The following is a 16,662-nucleotide window of genomic DNA, read 5'->3' as shown; positions in this document are numbered from 1 at the left end:
ATATGTTGACAGGGCAGACATTGGTTTGCTCATGGCTACAGATGAGGGACAGGAGGAAGAGAGTCACCCTCTCCCAGACCTGTTGACTCAGAACCCTGATGATGGTTCAGTTGATGGTGTGGCCTTAGCTGGCAGCCTCACTGACCAGCAACAACAGGACTGCAGACAAGTTCTACAGTCCTTCAGACATATGTTTTCATTGACACCTAGTCAGACTAACTGATGCACCCACGAGGTGGACACTGGTGGCAGTCTGCCTGTGAAGAGTAAGATCTAAAGGCAACCTGACCATGTCAGGGACTGTATAAAGACTGAGGTACAGAAAATGCTGGAATTGGGAGTAATTGAGCCATCAGAGAGCCCCTGGGCCAGCCCAGTAGTCCTTGTACCAAAACCTCACACCCAAGATGGTAAGAGAGAGATGAGGTTCTGTGTGGACTAGAGAGGTCTCAATGCTGTCACTAGGACAGATGCTCACCCAATTCCAAGAGAAGATGCGCTCATTGATAGATTAGCTTCTGCCAAGTTTCTGAGCACATTTGATTTGACAGCTGGCTATTGGCAAATCAGGTTAGCTGAGGATGCCAAGGCCAAAACTGCTTTCTCAACCCCAGGAGGTCATTCTCAATTTTTGGTGATGCCCTTTGGCTAGAGGAATGCACCTGCCACTTTCCAAAGGTTGGTGAATCAAGTCCTCATGGGTTGGATGACTTTTGTGCAGCTTATCTTGATGATATTGCTGTCTTCAACTCCACCTGGGAGGATCACCTGATCCACCTGAAGAAGGTTTTAGAGGCCCTGTAGAAGGCAGGCCTAACTATCAAGGCCACAAAGTGCCAGATAGGGCAGAATAAAGTTGTGTACCTGGGCCACCTTGTAGGTGGGGGTCAGGTTCAACCACTGGAGAGTAATATCCAGACCATCAAGGACTGGGCTCCTCCTACTACCCAGACACAGGTCAGAGCTTTCTTGGGCCTGTCTGGTTACTACAGAAAGTTTGTTAAGAACTATGGGTCCATCGTGATACCACTTAATGACTTGTCTTCAAAGAAGATGCCAAAAAACGTTCAGTGGACAGTTACCTGTCAAAGGGCATTTGAAGACCTGAAGAAGGGTATGTGCTCTGCACCTATCTTAAAGAGTCCTGACTACTCCAAAGAGTTTATTGTCCAAAGAGATGCTTCTGAGTTGGGGGTGGGAGCTGTGCTTTCACAACTTAATGTAGATGGTCAAGACCAGCCCATTGCTTTTATTAGCAGAAGGCTGACCCCTAGAGAGAAATGTTGGTCAGCCATTGAGAGGGAGGCCTTTGCTGTGGTTTGGGCCCTGAAGAAGTTGAGACCATACTTGTTTGGCACTCACTTCAAAATTCGGACAGACCATAAGCCCCTCTTGTGGCTAAATCAGATGAAGGGTGAGAATCCGAAACTGCTCAGGTGGTCCATTTCCCTACAGGGAATGGACTTTACAGTGGAGCACAGACCAGGGACTGACCATGGCAATGCAGATGGTCTCTCCAGGTATTTCCACTTAGAACATGAAGACACAACTGGTCAAGGTTAGTCTAATGTCCCTGCGTTTGGGGGGGGGGGGTTATGTAGGAGAGTAGGGTCTGCTTTCCTATGGTCACCCCATTTTTTGCTTTTTGCTTCACTGGTTTTCGACTTAATGTGGCTGTGGGCCTGCTAATAAGACCCACAGCCCTGCTGCTCTCTCTCTAAATTTCACACCATGTACTTTAGGTACATCAGCAATTGGGATTTGGGTCACTCTTATGAGTCCCAGTACAGTGTACCATAGGTACCCAGGGCATAGGTGCTCCCAAGGCCCACCAGGGGCTGCAGCATATCTTTTGCCACCCCTGTCTGGCCATCCAAACTGACACAACTGGCTGATCACTCAGCTGGGGAAAGTTCGTGTAATCACCCCTTGCTTAGGTATAGTATTCCTACACCTACCCTTATATATAGACACATATGCACCTATAAGTCACTTCTATGACAGGCCTCAACAATCCTGAAGGCAGAGTGCTTGGTTTTATGTGAGATGGTGCTCTAGCACGAGCTGAGTCTGTCTGCAGCTTTCGGAACCATGTCCTTATAGCTGTTCTATGATATAGCCATACCATATACTCTTAAGTGCATTATGAACCTCGCAGTTAAATGCTATCTTTGGTTTGGCTTTATCAAAACATGTCATGTAAGGTGTCATATGCTTTGGAATACTATCCCCTCACGAGTTCTGGCCACGGGGGTAGCATTCCACCCTTCTAGAGGAAGAAGACATGTTGTTCCTACTAATCCCGGTTAAAGTTAACCAGAGCCTCAGCATCACAAAATGGATGCTGCTGCCACAGACACAAGTCTGACCTCCTGCTGCTGGGAGTCCTTCCAGCGAGGGAGGCTTGGACAATAGGTTTCCTGTCTTGGTAGGTGCTAGCACCACCCCAGACAGGCCATAGTGTATTTGGGCAGGGAGGGCTTAATGAAATGAGACACTGCCTGGGGCACACAAGGTGTCCCATGCATAGTCCAGTTCACACCGGTGCTGGGGCACTCCAGCCCCACCTCAGGCGTGAAACTGGACAAAGGGAAAGGGGTGTAACCACCCCCTTCCTGGGTCCCACCAGCCCCTAAATTTGGTATATAGGTAGGAGCTGAATTCCAAGACTTTAGATTTATCCTGACTGAAACTCTGAAACGAAACTCTGGGCCTTCGACGATCTACTTTGCAAGAAGACGACTGAAGAATCTCCTTTGTGGTCAAGGAGTGAACACCCTGCACAATCAGGCACCATCAAGCGATCAACGGTTGGCTTTGTCATCGCTCCTGCCGGAGCCCGAGCACAGAGCCTGACAAGACCCGGACTTCCAGACATCCAACAGCCCGATCTACAGTCACAGCAGAGCTGAGACCCGTGGAGGCGACGAGAGAAGTGGGACCGGCCATCTTGGAAAGCCAGCGAATTGCTTTCCGTGCAACTTCTGAGGCACCCTCGAAGTTGTGCATTGGGGATTGAGGAGCCCCAGCACCGAGCACCAACTGCACCGAAGATCAGTCCTCCACACTCCACGAGTTCTGCGTGGGGCCTTTCTGCGTTTTCCTGCTCGACGCGTCTGTCCGGTCACTTGCCCGTTGGCTTGGTCACTTGCCCCAACGCTGGTCTGGTTGCTCCAGACTGGCCCTTGCTCCCCTGAAAAGGAGCAGCCCATCAGACCTTGCTGGTCTGATTAAGAAGCCATCTTTGATTCCTGCGAGGTTTGCCTTTGCCAAGGCTTGTTGACTCCAATCCGGAAGCCGACACCGCCGTCAGCGAGAGTCTTCATGGGACAGTCCGTATCCAGCTCCTGGTTGTCGTCGACACCTCCTGGTCCATGTGGCTGAAGAGACAAGCTTCACGACATCACCTGATTGCTTCGCAACATCGCCTGGTTCCTTCCTGGTTCCATCCTGGTCACTGGCTGGTGACCCAGACTCTGTCCCCTCTGCTTTCAGGTACTCTTCATCCTCGATCCGCCCTTGGATCCACCTGGACACTTCTCTCCTGGTCGCCTGCAGCATCTTTCTCCAAGGCTCCATAGGAATCAGCGACGAAACCCGACACACTTTGACACCTATGCACCCGCTTCCTGTGGGTGAGGTAACGCGAGTATTTCGGTACTCCTGTGGGTATTGACTATCCTAGTGTTCTAGTTTCAAGTAGCTTTCCCCTAGTCCATCCGGAAGTGTCCTAAAACAACTAGTTTCAAATTCTTTCGTTCCCATTCTAACTCTATGGTAACTTGCGTGCGTGTAAAGACACTGCAGGCGCATCCCGTGGGCCTCGTTCTCCCTAAACTTTGGTAGTACAGCGTAGCCCCAATGATTCTCCAGGCCCTCGGCCTGTCCTTTGTTCATGACGTGGTTCTTATACCACTATTTTAGTATATGGTTCGAAGTACCCCTAGGGCATTACTGTATTTTGTGCAACTTATTGTATTTTGATTATGTATCTTGTTATGTGCTGGTGCCTCTGACCTCATAAAGAGTTCAGAGGATTGTGTTAGAAATAAATACGTATATATATTTTGATATTCAACCTGTGTGGTGTCCTTTCACTTGGTATTAAGGTGGTTACATATGGTAAAACAGCTGGCTTCACATGCCCTCTTGAGTTTAGCCTAAGACTGCTTTTGTTCATGCTACCACTAGGATAGCTGGTCTATAAGGTTGACTTTACAACCATCACCATGAGGGTTGTTTGGACTGGCGCAAGGTGCTCACTAGAATAGTGAACATCATATACCAGGCCAACTTCTCAGAGCGGACGTGGAAACTGCCGTGGCGGCGGTCGGGGACAACGGCGAGGCCAGTCCACACCTACACCTGCAGAATCCGCCTCAAAACCCTCCTAGTCCAAGCTTTCAGGCCCATGTGATGTCAGTGGGGGGCAGGGTTCGCCATCACCACCTCCACTGGCCAACTGTCACGTTGGACAGGTGGCTGCTGCAAAATGTCCGAAGGGGCTACTCCCTCCCCTTCGAGGCGTCCCCTCCAGCGATGCCACTGCAGTACCACCGCATGTCGGGGGATCACTTGCAACTTCTGCATGAGGAAGTTACAGCCCTCTTGGCCAAGGGGGCCATCAAGCACGTTCCTGGGCCAGGAGTAGGGTGTGGTTGTTACTCCCACTACATTTTTGGTACTCAAGAAGGGCAAAGGGGGCCTACGCTCTATCTTGGATCTGCGGAACATCAACGGCTTCCTCCGGAAGGAGAAGTTCAAGATACTGACACTGGCTCAGGTCATAGCTGCCCTGGACCCGGGAGACTGGATGGTAGCGTTGGACTTGCAGGACGCTTATTTTCACATCCTCGTCCTGCCGGCCTACCAGCGTTACCTGCGGTTCACTGTAGGCCACGAGCACTTTCAGTTTACCGTGCTCCCCTTCGGCCTTACCAGCGCCCCACGGGTGTTTACGAAAGTGATGGCGATGGTCGCAGCTCATCTGCACAGGTTAGGGGTTTCAGTCTTCCCCTACCTTGACGACTGGTTGTTGAAGGCGGGCTCTCCCCAGACAGTCGTCAGCCACCTCCAGACTACGGCCGACCTCCTGCACCTGTCCGGGTTCTCCATCAATATGCCAAAGTCACACCTGTGTCCCTCTCAGAAGCACCTCTTCATCGGAGCGGTTCTAGACTCGGCGCAGTTTTGGGTTTATCCTCCCGAACAGTGGGTTCGGGACATTCAGGCTCTGATTCCGATCTTTCAGCCGTTATCCCGAGTCTCGGTCAGGTTGACGCTGGGGCTTCTGGGGCTGATGGCCTCCTGCATCCTTCTGGTGCAACGGGCCCGGTGGCGGATGCGGGCTCTGCAGTGGGACCGAAGTTTCAGTGGGCCCAGCATCATGGCAACTTGTCCGACCATGTCTTGATCTCGGAGGGCACTGCAAGACAGTTGCATTGGTGGCTCACAGACCGCGAATGGGTCAGCGGAAGATCCCTCTCCCTACCTCAGACGGAGCACGGAGTTGGGAGGGACGCGTCCCTCCAGGGTTGGGGGGGCCACATTGGAGAGGCGGAGATCAGAGTCCTCTGGTCTCCGGCAGGGTCCCGGCTCCACATCAACCTTCTGGAGCTGCGGGCGATCCGACTTGCACTGAAGGCATTCCTCCCCTCTGTCTGGGGGAGTGTAGTGCTGGTGTTCACGGACAACACCACCGCCATGTGGTACTGCAACAAACAGGGCAGGGTGGGGTCATGGACCCTATGCCAGGAGGCTCTGCGCCTCTGGCAGTGGCTGGAACATCAGGGCGTGACCCTGGTTCTTCAACACCTGGCAGGTTCCCTGAACGCCAGGGCGGACGAACTCAGCCGTCGGTGCATGATGGATCACGAATGGCGTCTGAACTCAGACGTGGCGCAAGGCCGCTTTCAGCAGTGGGGAGAGCCTTGGTTAGATTTATTCGCCACAGAAGAGAACGCGCAATGTCATCAGTTCTGTGCGTTGGAATTTCCAAGGCGGCACTCGCTCAGAGATGCTTTTCCTCGCGAGTGGAGCTACAGTCTGTTGTACGCCTTTCCGCCTATACCACTTCTGCCCAGAGTGCTGAAGAAGATCAGGCGCAAACGGACCCAAGTTATCCTTGTGGCTCCGGACTGGGCACGAAGATATTGGTATCCAGAGCTACTTAGCATGTCTGTCGATCCCCCAATTCCTCTGCCTATTCGGGAGGACCTTCTGTCGCAGCAGCAGGGGACGGTTCTCCACCCGAACCTGTCCAGTCTCCACCTCCATGCTTGGAGATTGAGCGGCGACAGTTGAGGCCATTTGACTTGCTTCCCAAAGTTTGTAATGTGATTTTGCCAGCCAGGCGTCCCTCCACAAAGTCAGTATACGCCTGCAGGTGGAACAGATTTGTGGCATGGTGCACAGCAAAGGCTGTGAACCCACTCTCTGCCCCCTTTTCTGAGGTTTTCCTTCTTTCTCTTGCCCAGCAGGGCTCTGCTCTGGGCACTATCAAGGGTTACCTTTCTGCCCTTTCCGCCTTCTTGAGGCTACCTGATCAGCCTTCTTTGTTCAAGTCCCCGATAGTTAACAGATTCTTGAAGGGCATCACTCATATGATTCCCCCTGTTCCTTTCGTGATGCCCCAGTGGGACTTGAACCTGGTTCTGACTTACCTGGTGGCCGCTCCTTTTGAGCCGCTTCATAACTGTCCTCTCCGTCTTCTTACACTTAAGACTGCTCTTCTAGTTGCCATCACCTCTGCCAGGAGGATGAATGAGCTCCAGGCTCTTTCCTCTAAAAGTCCTTTCCTTTCTGTCCATCCGGACAAGGTTGTGTTGCGGAGGAGACCCTCTTTCCTGTCCAAGGTAGTCACAGCCTTCCACATCGGGCAGTCCATCTTCTTTCCGCCTCCGCATCCCTCGAAAGAGGAAGAGAGGCTCCACCGTCTGGGCCAAAAACGTGCGCTCTCATATTATCTGGATCGCACACGCCAATTTCGGGTGGATGACCAACTCTTTGTTGGTTACGTGGTCGCTAAGAAGGGGCGAGCAGTGCACAAGCGGAACATCTCTCGGTGGGTCATGTTGTGCATCAAGGCATGCTACTCTTTGGCTAATAAAGGAGCCTCCTGTTGGGCTGAGGGCCCATTCCACTCCGGCCACGAAGGCTACTCCTGCCCTGGGCCGGGGAGTCCCCTTGCAGGACATCTGTCAGGCAGCTACGTGGGCCTCGCTGCACACGTTCGCAAGATACTACTGCCTGGACAGCCAAGTCCAGAGAGATGGCTTTTTCGGCCGTTCCGTTCTCCAGGACTTTCTGGTGTGATCATTGGTTCGCAGACCCGCCACCGGGGTTGGTATTGCTGGGGTATCTATTCTAAGGTAAGGAATCTAATACTAACCTGTTTCTTTCAGATGCACAAGTTACTTACCTTCGGTAACAATATATCTGTAAGAAACAGTAGTTAGTATTAGATTCCTAACCACCCCACCCATCCTCCCAGTTCTGCGAACCGATATCTAGGGTTAAGGTCATCCCCTTTCAGGGCCCTAGTTTCATGGCACCAGTGTTTGTTTTTATCATGGCTCTGCGTTTCTGGTGTGGAAAAGCTGTGTATAAGAACTGACGTCAGCGCGCGAGGGCGGCGTCTAAGTACTCCGACGACGTCATCCCGGCGCCAACGACGCTGAATACGGACATGGAGCCGCAGACGACGCCTACTGACGCTCAAGGGTACTGCTACGCAAAAGTTTCTGGATCCAGTCTGACGCCTGGGGATATTTTAAGGTAAAGAATCTAATACTAACTACTGTTTCTTACAGATATATCGTTACCTAAGGTAAGTAACTTGTGCGTCAGAACTGCAGGAACCGATCCCCTGTGCACCGCGTTGACTTGCCATTGCCAAGGCTCGTAAACTCTTTTCGCCAGAGATCTTTAGGCTCCAAGGAGCTCCAGCCTCGAACATCTCCTGCAGCCAAGATCTTCTTCCTCACTGCATCCTTGGCACCATGGGCCTGCATCTTTGGTGAGCTGCTTGAGGTCCTCTTACTACTCCTGTACCTCCTGCCTGTGGGTCCTCTTGAGTTTTTTTTTTACTCCAGTGGGCTCCCATGATTGCTCGGGGCCACTCCTACTCCCCTGCTCCTGGTGAGTCACTTAGACATTGCTGGTCCCGACATTGCACTTTTTTCACCTACCATGTTGTTTGCAGTTGCCAAGGCTTGTTGGTGCTCCCTATGGGCACTGACCCCTCATCTCGCTTTATCCGGCATGGGACAGCTCATGAACGGCTCCTCAGCGTCGCCTGGTCCACACAGCTGTAGTTCCAACGTCAAGGTCAACTCTCCTGCATCCCCGACATCGGTGGACATTAGTCTTCCGTACCTCCTGGTCACTCCTGGGTGGCATAGACTCTGTCCCCTCTGCTTGCAGGTACTTCTCATCTTGTTTCCACCTTTGGGTTCCACCGGACACTTTCACCTTCTTCGTCAGCAGCATCTTCCTGAAGTCCTCCATTGGGTTTGACTACGGTTTCTGATGTCACTTTGCACCTATGCACCCGGCTTCCCTGGTGTAGGTATCCTGGTCCCTATGGTATCCAAAGGTGGGGTAACTCTCTGACCTTCTGTTTTCCATGGGGTTTCTTCAGGGGCTACTGGGAAGGGTTCTTCCTTAAAATTGGAACCGCAAATCACCCATTGACTTAAATTGAGTACGTGGTCGTGTTCCCACTCTGCACACGACCTCCCTGGGGTTCTTAGATACTCACCTTGGGTGGTTCCTTGGGTCCCTGGCTCTTCTACGTCTTCTGGGTCCACTCTGATCTTGAGTCATGGTTCGCATTCCACTAATTCAGTATTATGGGGCCGATTAGGATGGCGGTTTTTCCGCATCCTCCGGGCCGGCGGAAGTGTCCGCCGGCCTGGAGGATGCGGAAAAACCGCTGCGGAGCCTCCAAAGACCCACCGCCAAATTAGGATGGCTGGTGGGTCTGGAATTCTGTCCGCCGCTTTTCCGCCGCGGTCGGCTTCCGACCGTGGCGGAAAAGCTATAACATGGCAGGCGGTGTCTATGAGACACCGTCCGCCATATTAGGATGTTCGTGAATACATGCTTTTCCACGGCGGCTTTTCCGCCATGGAAAAGCATACGGACATTCACTTTGGGGGCCCGTTGCGGGCCCCCTGGGTGAATGGGGGGTGGGGGGTGCACATGGGGGGTACCTATGGTACCCCCCTGCATTTGCGTGCACAAAGCAGCAGGCACCGTGCGGTGCCGGCCGCTTTGTGCATGTAAATGTAAAACATGCTTTTTTAACATTGCGGCGGGTGCAGCTTGAAGCTGCACCCGCCGCAATGTTAAATATAGAGGATGTGACCGCCACCCTGGCGGTCACATCCTAATCAGCACGGAGGGAACGCCGCAGCCCCTGCGGACGTTCCCTCCTCCTCAAGGGTGGCGGACGGACGCAAGTCCGTCCGCCATCCTAATCGGCCCCATGGTTTGGTCTCCCCCTGGAGGCCATTGTGTATTTATGCTACTTAACTGTTTTATTTGCGAAGTATTATGTGCATTGTGTTATATCTCCAGGTAGGAGATATTGTTATGTGTTAGTGAGTGTCTTATAATTAATACCTATTTTTATAAGTACACTGTGTGGTTTTTCACTTAACCTATACCAATAAGATTAAGTTCTGGTAAAACAAGCTGCTTTGCGCTCCTTCTGGACTAAGCCCGAAAGCTGCTCTCCACAGCTACCACTTAGAGAGCTCTCTAAGGTTGTCTAAGACCACTAAAATACCCATAAGGGTTATCTGGATTAGTGCAGGGTGTTACACTAACATGAGTGAGCACCATATACTAAGCCAGCCTCCTACACTTGGTGCTCTGTTTTGAGCCCAACAGGAAGGATAACCCGCTGAGCATCAGAGATATAAGACTTTTGTTACAATCTGAGCGTTTAACTCCTGATTGCCATTGGGGTGCTTAAAAAGGTCTTACAACATTTATGACTGACGTTTTTGCTGTTGTACACCCAGATTGATAAAAATGCTGACTTATGTGTTTTGCTACACGTAGATATACACAGTAAAGACACCACCAAAGCATGAAAAGTTCCAGAAGGAAGGAATACATCCCCATGCAGAGGAAGCATCAATAAAGAAAAGAAAAGTGGCTTTATCATTTGATTTGAATTCAGATAGTTCAGAAACTACAGATTTATTGGTAATGTATTATTGATAATTCATAATTAGAGGTACTAATTGGTTGCTTGCTGTATTTCATCTCATTTCCATGGCCCGTATCTTCCAAAGGTATGGGTACCAATATTATTGTGATATTCATTATTTAGAAGGCAGTCATCCTCAGAATCACAATTTTAAAATAACTGTCCTATTCATAGAATTTTGAATTTCCACTTAATCTCTCTAAAAGACTTCAATATTCATGGGGCTGTGTGCTTTATGTTTAAAGCATTTTATTGCAGAAGTATAAAACAATACATACAACAGAAATACGTCGTCAAAAAGATGCTGTTCAGAGTCTCCACATCATGAGCGCCACCAGATTTGCAGACTTTAAACTCAGAACATGTTGTAGAGCCACATGCTAGGCGAGAAGCGATGACGACTGACCCCAAAAACAACCCGCCCCTCAACATAACTGCCCCCTGCGCCCTCCCTCCGAACCCCCCCACTCCCCCCCCTCCCACAGTGGTATGCCGAGCCAGAGTCATGTGCCCTTGTCAACCTTTCAGTGGATCCGCCTCATATCTCACAGGTATCCCCCAGGGCGACTAAGCTTGCGGAGTGGTTAGAGATGTTAATCGCATGAGCCTGAGGTATCGGGGACAGGTAATTTCCTTGAATTCCGACTGCAAGAGAGTGAGAAAGGGGTGCCACAATTCCTCAAACTTATCCACCTCTCCCGCCACTGTGAGGGACAGTTTCTCCATACATAGAACGTGCCATAACCTGTGTAGCCAACCTGTAGTGTCGGGGATGGTGGTGGTGCGCCAATATATGAGTATGTTCTGTATCGCTGAGCCTAATGCAATTGCTATCTGCCTACCCTTCTTTGACCTCAGGGGATACATCAACCCGTTGGGTAGCCCTAGTAAGACATAGGCCGGTAAGCAAGGCAGTTCAATGTCAAAACATTGGTCAACTTCATCCAGGACCTCTTTCCAGTAGGGGCCCAGCGACGGACAGTCCCATAAGATGTGTGTGAGCGTACCAGTCTGTCCGCACTCGCGCCAACAGGTATCCGGGAGGCCATGGTTCATGTCGTGCAGTCGTTGAGGCGTGTAGTACCAGTATGTAGTTATTTTAGTGAAAGTCTCAGTGAGCCCGGTGTGATAAGCTGAATGACGTGCTCGGTAAGATATATCGTCCCACTCCTTGTGGCTCAAGACCCTCCCCAACTTCCGCTCCCAGCGCTCCCTCCCCGGGTTATGGATGTGGAAGGTGGGGGGCTGCAAGAGCTTGTAAAGATCCGAGACGAGCTTGGCATCCGAGGAGCGAGTCGCCAACCACATCTCGTAGGGTGTAAGTTTCCGGTCTGCCAGCTCACTCACCTGCGGCTGCAGCGCCCAGTGGCGAACCTGGAAATATCGCATACGTTCAGTCTCAGGCAGGTGGTAATCCCGCCTGAGGTCCTGGAACGACACAATCCCATCTGAACCATACATGTGAAACAAAGCGCAGCACCTGGCAGCTCGCCAGTGTGCGAATGCGCCAGGCTCCATCCCAGGCTGAAAGTCAGGGTTCCCGATCAACGGTGTAAGTGGCGACGGGAAGGTGGTAAGTTCCCGCGTGACGTTCACTGCATCCCACACTCTGAGCGGGACCTGGGTGACCAAAGACGCGTAAAGGTTAGGAGGCCTGTGAGCCCTGCGCATGAAGGGGATCTCTTGTAAAGTCCTGCCCGCCACCGCCTGGTCCTGAAACAGCCAGTGTCTGTCAGACTCCCATTTGCTCCACTCTACGAAGAACCGTAGCTGCGCTGCGTGAAAGTACTTTTGGAGATCCGGACTGCCAAGGCCGCCGGATTCCGGAGCCAGAGTAGACAAGGCTCTCTTAAGCCTCGGCTTGCGGCCCAGCCAGACAAAGCGAGCAATGTCCGCCTGTGCCTGACGGATCCAACCTTTTGGTGGCTGAAGCGGTAGCGCCCGGAACAGGTACAGGACCTGCGGTAGGAGAGTCATCTTCACTGCGGCAACCCGTCCCAGCAACGACAACGTACCCTTGCTCCAGCGGGACATCTCCTCCCTCATCTTACTGCCCAGTGCCGCGTAGTTCGCCGTCACCATAGCGGGCAGGGAGGGCGCCAACAAGACACCCAAGTACGGGATCAGATCTTTAGACCAACTCATGGGGAAGCGCCCCTGTAATTCAAGTCGCGTCGCAACAGACAGCGAGAGGTCTAGGGCCGACGATTTCCTCATATTCATTTTAAAGCCCGCTACCTTGGTGAAGGCGTCCATCTCGGCGATGCAGGCCGGGAGTGCCTCTCTCGGGTCTTCAAGCATGAGGATCACGTCATCCGCGTATAGGCTGATGGTGTGAACATGGCCTCCCATCCGGACGCCAGTCACCCTCGGGTTCTGTCTGACCCTCTGGGCAAACGGCTCCATGTAAAGAGCAAAAAGAAGCGGGGACAGTGGGCATCCCTGCCTGGTCCCCCGTTCAATCGCAAAGCGGTCGGAGCTGCACCCGTTGACCCGCACCACCACGGTCGGGTGTTCGTAACAGTTAAAGACAAGCGTGCGGAATTTCTCCCCTATACCCGCTTTGCGAAGCACTCCTTCAAGGTATGACCAGCGCACTCGGTCGAACGCCTTTTCCGCGTCGACTGACAATAGCATGCGCTCCCCTGGGACGCGGGAGGCCTTCTCCAGGACATGCACCACCCTCTTAGTGTTGTCCACCGTTTGCCGACCGGGGACAAACCCCGCCTTATCCGGGTCCACAAGTCCCGGCAGGTATTGCGCCAGGCGAGTTGCCAGGATCCCCGTGTAGAGCTTGAGATCCACGTTCAGCAACGAGATCGGCCGGTAAGAGCCGCATTCGGACTTATCCTTCCCTGGTTTGGGAATAACCGAAACCGTCGCCCAGAGCAAATCCGGAGGAATGGCTCCCGGTTCCGCGAAGGAGTTAAAGAGTCTCGTCAACAGAGGGACCAGTTCTTGACAGAACGTCTTGTAGAAAAGCGGGGAGTAACCGTCAGGGCCCGGGGCTTTCCCATGTTTAAGCCGGGAGATAGCCGCAATCACCTCTTCCTGGGCAAATGTCCCGCTCCAGGTACTCCGCTTGCTCTGGGGTGAGAGCGGGGAGGTCGACCGAATCTAGATATTCTGTCTCTGCGGACACCGATGAGGGCTCGCCTGTGTATAAGTCGGCGTAGTATCGGCGGAAACCTTCCGCAATCTGAGGGTCCTCCGTAGCCGTCGCCCCGCTCGGAGTTGATAGCTCCGCAACCCGCATACGTTGATGTTTCACACGGAGTCTGTTTGCTAGGAGGCGGCCGCATCGATCACCGCCAGTGTAATAAGCGTGCTTCAGGCGAAGCGCCGCGTATTCCGCCCTGTCCATATCTAGCGAGGAGAGCAATTTCCGTGTCACTTTAAGCTGCCTCCAAACCCTGGGGGCCCCCGTTCTCTGATGCATCTGTTCCAGCTCCCTCACCTGGGTCGTAAGCTCATCCCGTTTCTGCTGTCGGTCTCTATTCTCCGCAGACGAGATGGAAACAAATTCCCCGCGGAGCACCGCCTTCAAGGCAGCCCACTGTGTCGCCTGGGACGTGTCCCCATTATCATTATGGGACCGGTATTCTGAGATCGCGTCGCGTATCTGTTTCACCACCGTTGGCTTATGCAACAGGGTGTCTCTGAGGCGCCAAACTCCCCGAGAGGGCGACACCAGTGGCAGCTGAAAGGAACCCGATACCGGGGCGTGATCCGACAACGAGAGAACCCCTATGTCGGAAGCCGTCGCTAGCGCAACCATCGGCCCCGTAGCTAGGATGTGATCCAGTCTCGCGTACGTCTTGTGCGCATGGGAGTAATAAGAGTAGGCCCGTGTAGTGGGGTGTAGGCGTCTCCATAAGTCATGCAGATCGAGATCACCTAGGCGGGAGTGACTCAGTCGTGAGAACTCCCCGGTGTGTGGGCGTCGCTGCGCAGATCTGTCCAGGAGCGAATCAAAGACCATATTCAAGTCCCCCCCGATGAGAATGTGTCTGTCCGGTGTAGTCGCTATGTGTTCGAGGGCTGAGTGTAGAAATGTGTCCTGGCGGTCATTCGGGCTATAAACGGAACGCACAGTGAACAAAAACCCCCCCAACTTGACCCTATACGCTAGGAGCCTCCCCTTCTGTTCCGCCACTTTGTGCAGGACCTCTCCCTTAAATTGTCTGGAGACTAGGATAGCAACTCCTGCCGTCTTAGTGGACCCTGAGGAGAAAAACTGTACTGGGAATTTCGGTGATCGCATCCTAAGGCAGTCTCGGGCCAAAAGGTGAGTCTCCTGTAGCAGACAGATGTCCGCCTGGGCATTCTCTAGGAGGGATAGGATCGCTCTACGCTTAACCGGGTTGTTCAGTCCCTTCACATTGAGGGTGACTACCTTAAGGGCCATGATTAGTCGACACAAGAACAGCGATCAATGAGGCTATGTCGGCAATGATCGTCGTAAGGAGCAACGGCCGAAAGCCGAGCAAAGGCAGAGGCCTAGCAACACCGGCGCCGCAACCCAGTGCATGTGGTGTGAAGCAACAGGAGGAGTAACAATAAAACATGACAGCCCAGCACAAGTACCAAAGTCCCCTCCAAACAACCCCTAACCAAACCAACACCCAGCCACTCCACCCCAAACTTCTGGACCCGTGGTTTCCTCGAACCCCTCCCTCCAATCCCCTCCCTCTCCCAACCTCACCCCCCCCGGTGCCCCAACATCCCCACCTCCCCAACTCCCCTTGAACAAAGATCATTGTCCCAGTCCAGTCCCTATCGGACAAGTCTGTGGTAAGTTATTCGTGTGGACCTCCAGCCACCTCCAGCACCCCCCCACCGCCCCCCCCTCCCGGAACCCCCGCACCTGCTATGAAGATGAGGCCATCAGGATCTCCCCCCGGAGTGTGCTCAGGCCGTTAGGGCCACCTCACCAGACGATGTGTCTCTGGAAACTGCCAGTATTGCGTCATCTCTTTCAGCTCTGATCGTCGGAGAGGCTGGTCGCGCAGGCAAAGCAGAGGGACGGCGTCGGCGGACAGTATGCCACCCATCCCTGGTGACGCGTCGTTGGGAGGGTGCAGGAGTGTCAGCGTCCGCCGCTGTGATCCCTAGTACCTCGCAAGTGTCCTGAATGGACCAGAGTTGATGCAGGGCGCCGTTCCAGCGGAAGATGAGCCGAAAGGGATGGCCCCAAGAGTACTGTGTGCCGTGTTCTCTCAAGAAGTCCGTGGCTATCTTGAAGGACTTGCGCTTTTGAAGGGTGATAGTCGACAAGTCCTGAAACAGCGCCACCGGATGATCCCGGAAACTGAGCGGTTGCCGACGTCGAGCCTCGCGCAGGATTCGTTCCTTCAAGGGGAAGTCCGGTAGGAAAGCCAAGATGTCCGGGGCTGGTGCAGAGGCTCGTCGTCGCGGCCCCACCCTGTGTGCTCTGTCAATTCTCACCGGGAAGTCTCCAGGCTCCCCCAAAATGTCGCGAAACATATCGCCCAGGTACGCAGCCACGTCCTCCCCCTCTTCTCCAGAAGGAACGCCTCGGATTCTGATGTTGTTGCGCCTGGACCTGTTCTCAAGATCCTCTGCGTGGGCCTGGAGGTCAATCTGCTGGTCTCTGAGTCGTAGCACTTCCTGCTGCAGGTGCGTTATCTCATCATCACGGGCTTGGCCAGAGTCCTCCACGACGGTCACTCGCTCCCCAAGGGAATCGACCTCTCGCCGCACCTCTCGGATCTCCCCCGCCACCTCCTGCTTCAGCGCCTGGAAGTCCTCCCTTAGGGTGCCGAACAGCGACTCCAGAAACGATCGGGTCACCGGAGGTTCCCCTCCCTCGGCCCCTCGAGAGCTGGACGGAGGGCTCGGGGCGGGTTGGCTCCTATCCTGTCTGTGGGCGGCTCTGCTCAGCATATCAGGCAAGGTGCGTTCACCCTTCTTACCCCCTCGGTTGCCCGACATCGCGACAACAGGCGCGGACCGCGACACAGAGGGCACCGAGAAGGTCCTGGGCAGCGTGGGTCGAGATGTGCGCGTCAGCTCCCCTCACTGCGGCACCCCGCGGACCGAGCACAGCCGCGGGCCCACTTCCGCGTTGCCACCCCAAGGCGGGCGTTAGCGACCCTCCCGAACGCGGGATATCACCTTCGGTCTACCATGAGGAAGAGTGCGATTAGGGAGAAAGGCAGGTAGGCCACGCCGCTATGCCAGCCCCGTAGCGCCTACAGGAGTGGAGTCCGCCTGGAAGGGCCTGGATGGCTTCCCTCCGCCCCACGACAGAGGTGGCGCCGGTCTATATCCCTCGTGGCAGGTGCCCCTTGCCGCAGTCCATGGGCTGCACCACGTTTCCCCCAGGCCTATAGCCCTGTACCTTGAGTGTCTACGCCCGGGGGGGTCACAGCTCGGCTCCGGCGTGAGGCGTGATGAAGGAGGGAGGGCCCCGTCGC

General features: G+C 53.7%; 1 protein-coding gene across 12 annotated transcripts in view; it reads left to right on the top strand.

Annotated features, from left to right (window-relative positions):
* SYCP1 (synaptonemal complex protein 1) overlaps nt 1-16,662 on the top strand; it is a 6,803,167-nt gene that overhangs the window by 6,309,582 nt on the left and 476,923 nt on the right. For all 12 annotated transcript variants that reach the window (XM_078644363.1, XM_078644366.1, XM_078644361.1 and 9 more), the window contains one exon: nt 10,072-10,218. In XM_078644363.1, coding sequence (XP_078500489.1) covers nt 10,072-10,218 — 147 coding nt within the window. The remainder of the gene's footprint in view (nt 1-10,071; nt 10,219-16,662) is intronic.

The sequence above is a fragment of the Lissotriton helveticus genome, chromosome 5_1 (genome assembly GCF_964261635.1).
Source record: "Lissotriton helveticus chromosome 5_1, aLisHel1.1, whole genome shotgun sequence".
Classification (NCBI taxonomy): Eukaryota; Metazoa; Chordata; class Amphibia; order Caudata; family Salamandridae; genus Lissotriton; species Lissotriton helveticus.
This window is presented reverse-complemented; position numbering and strand designations above follow the sequence as displayed.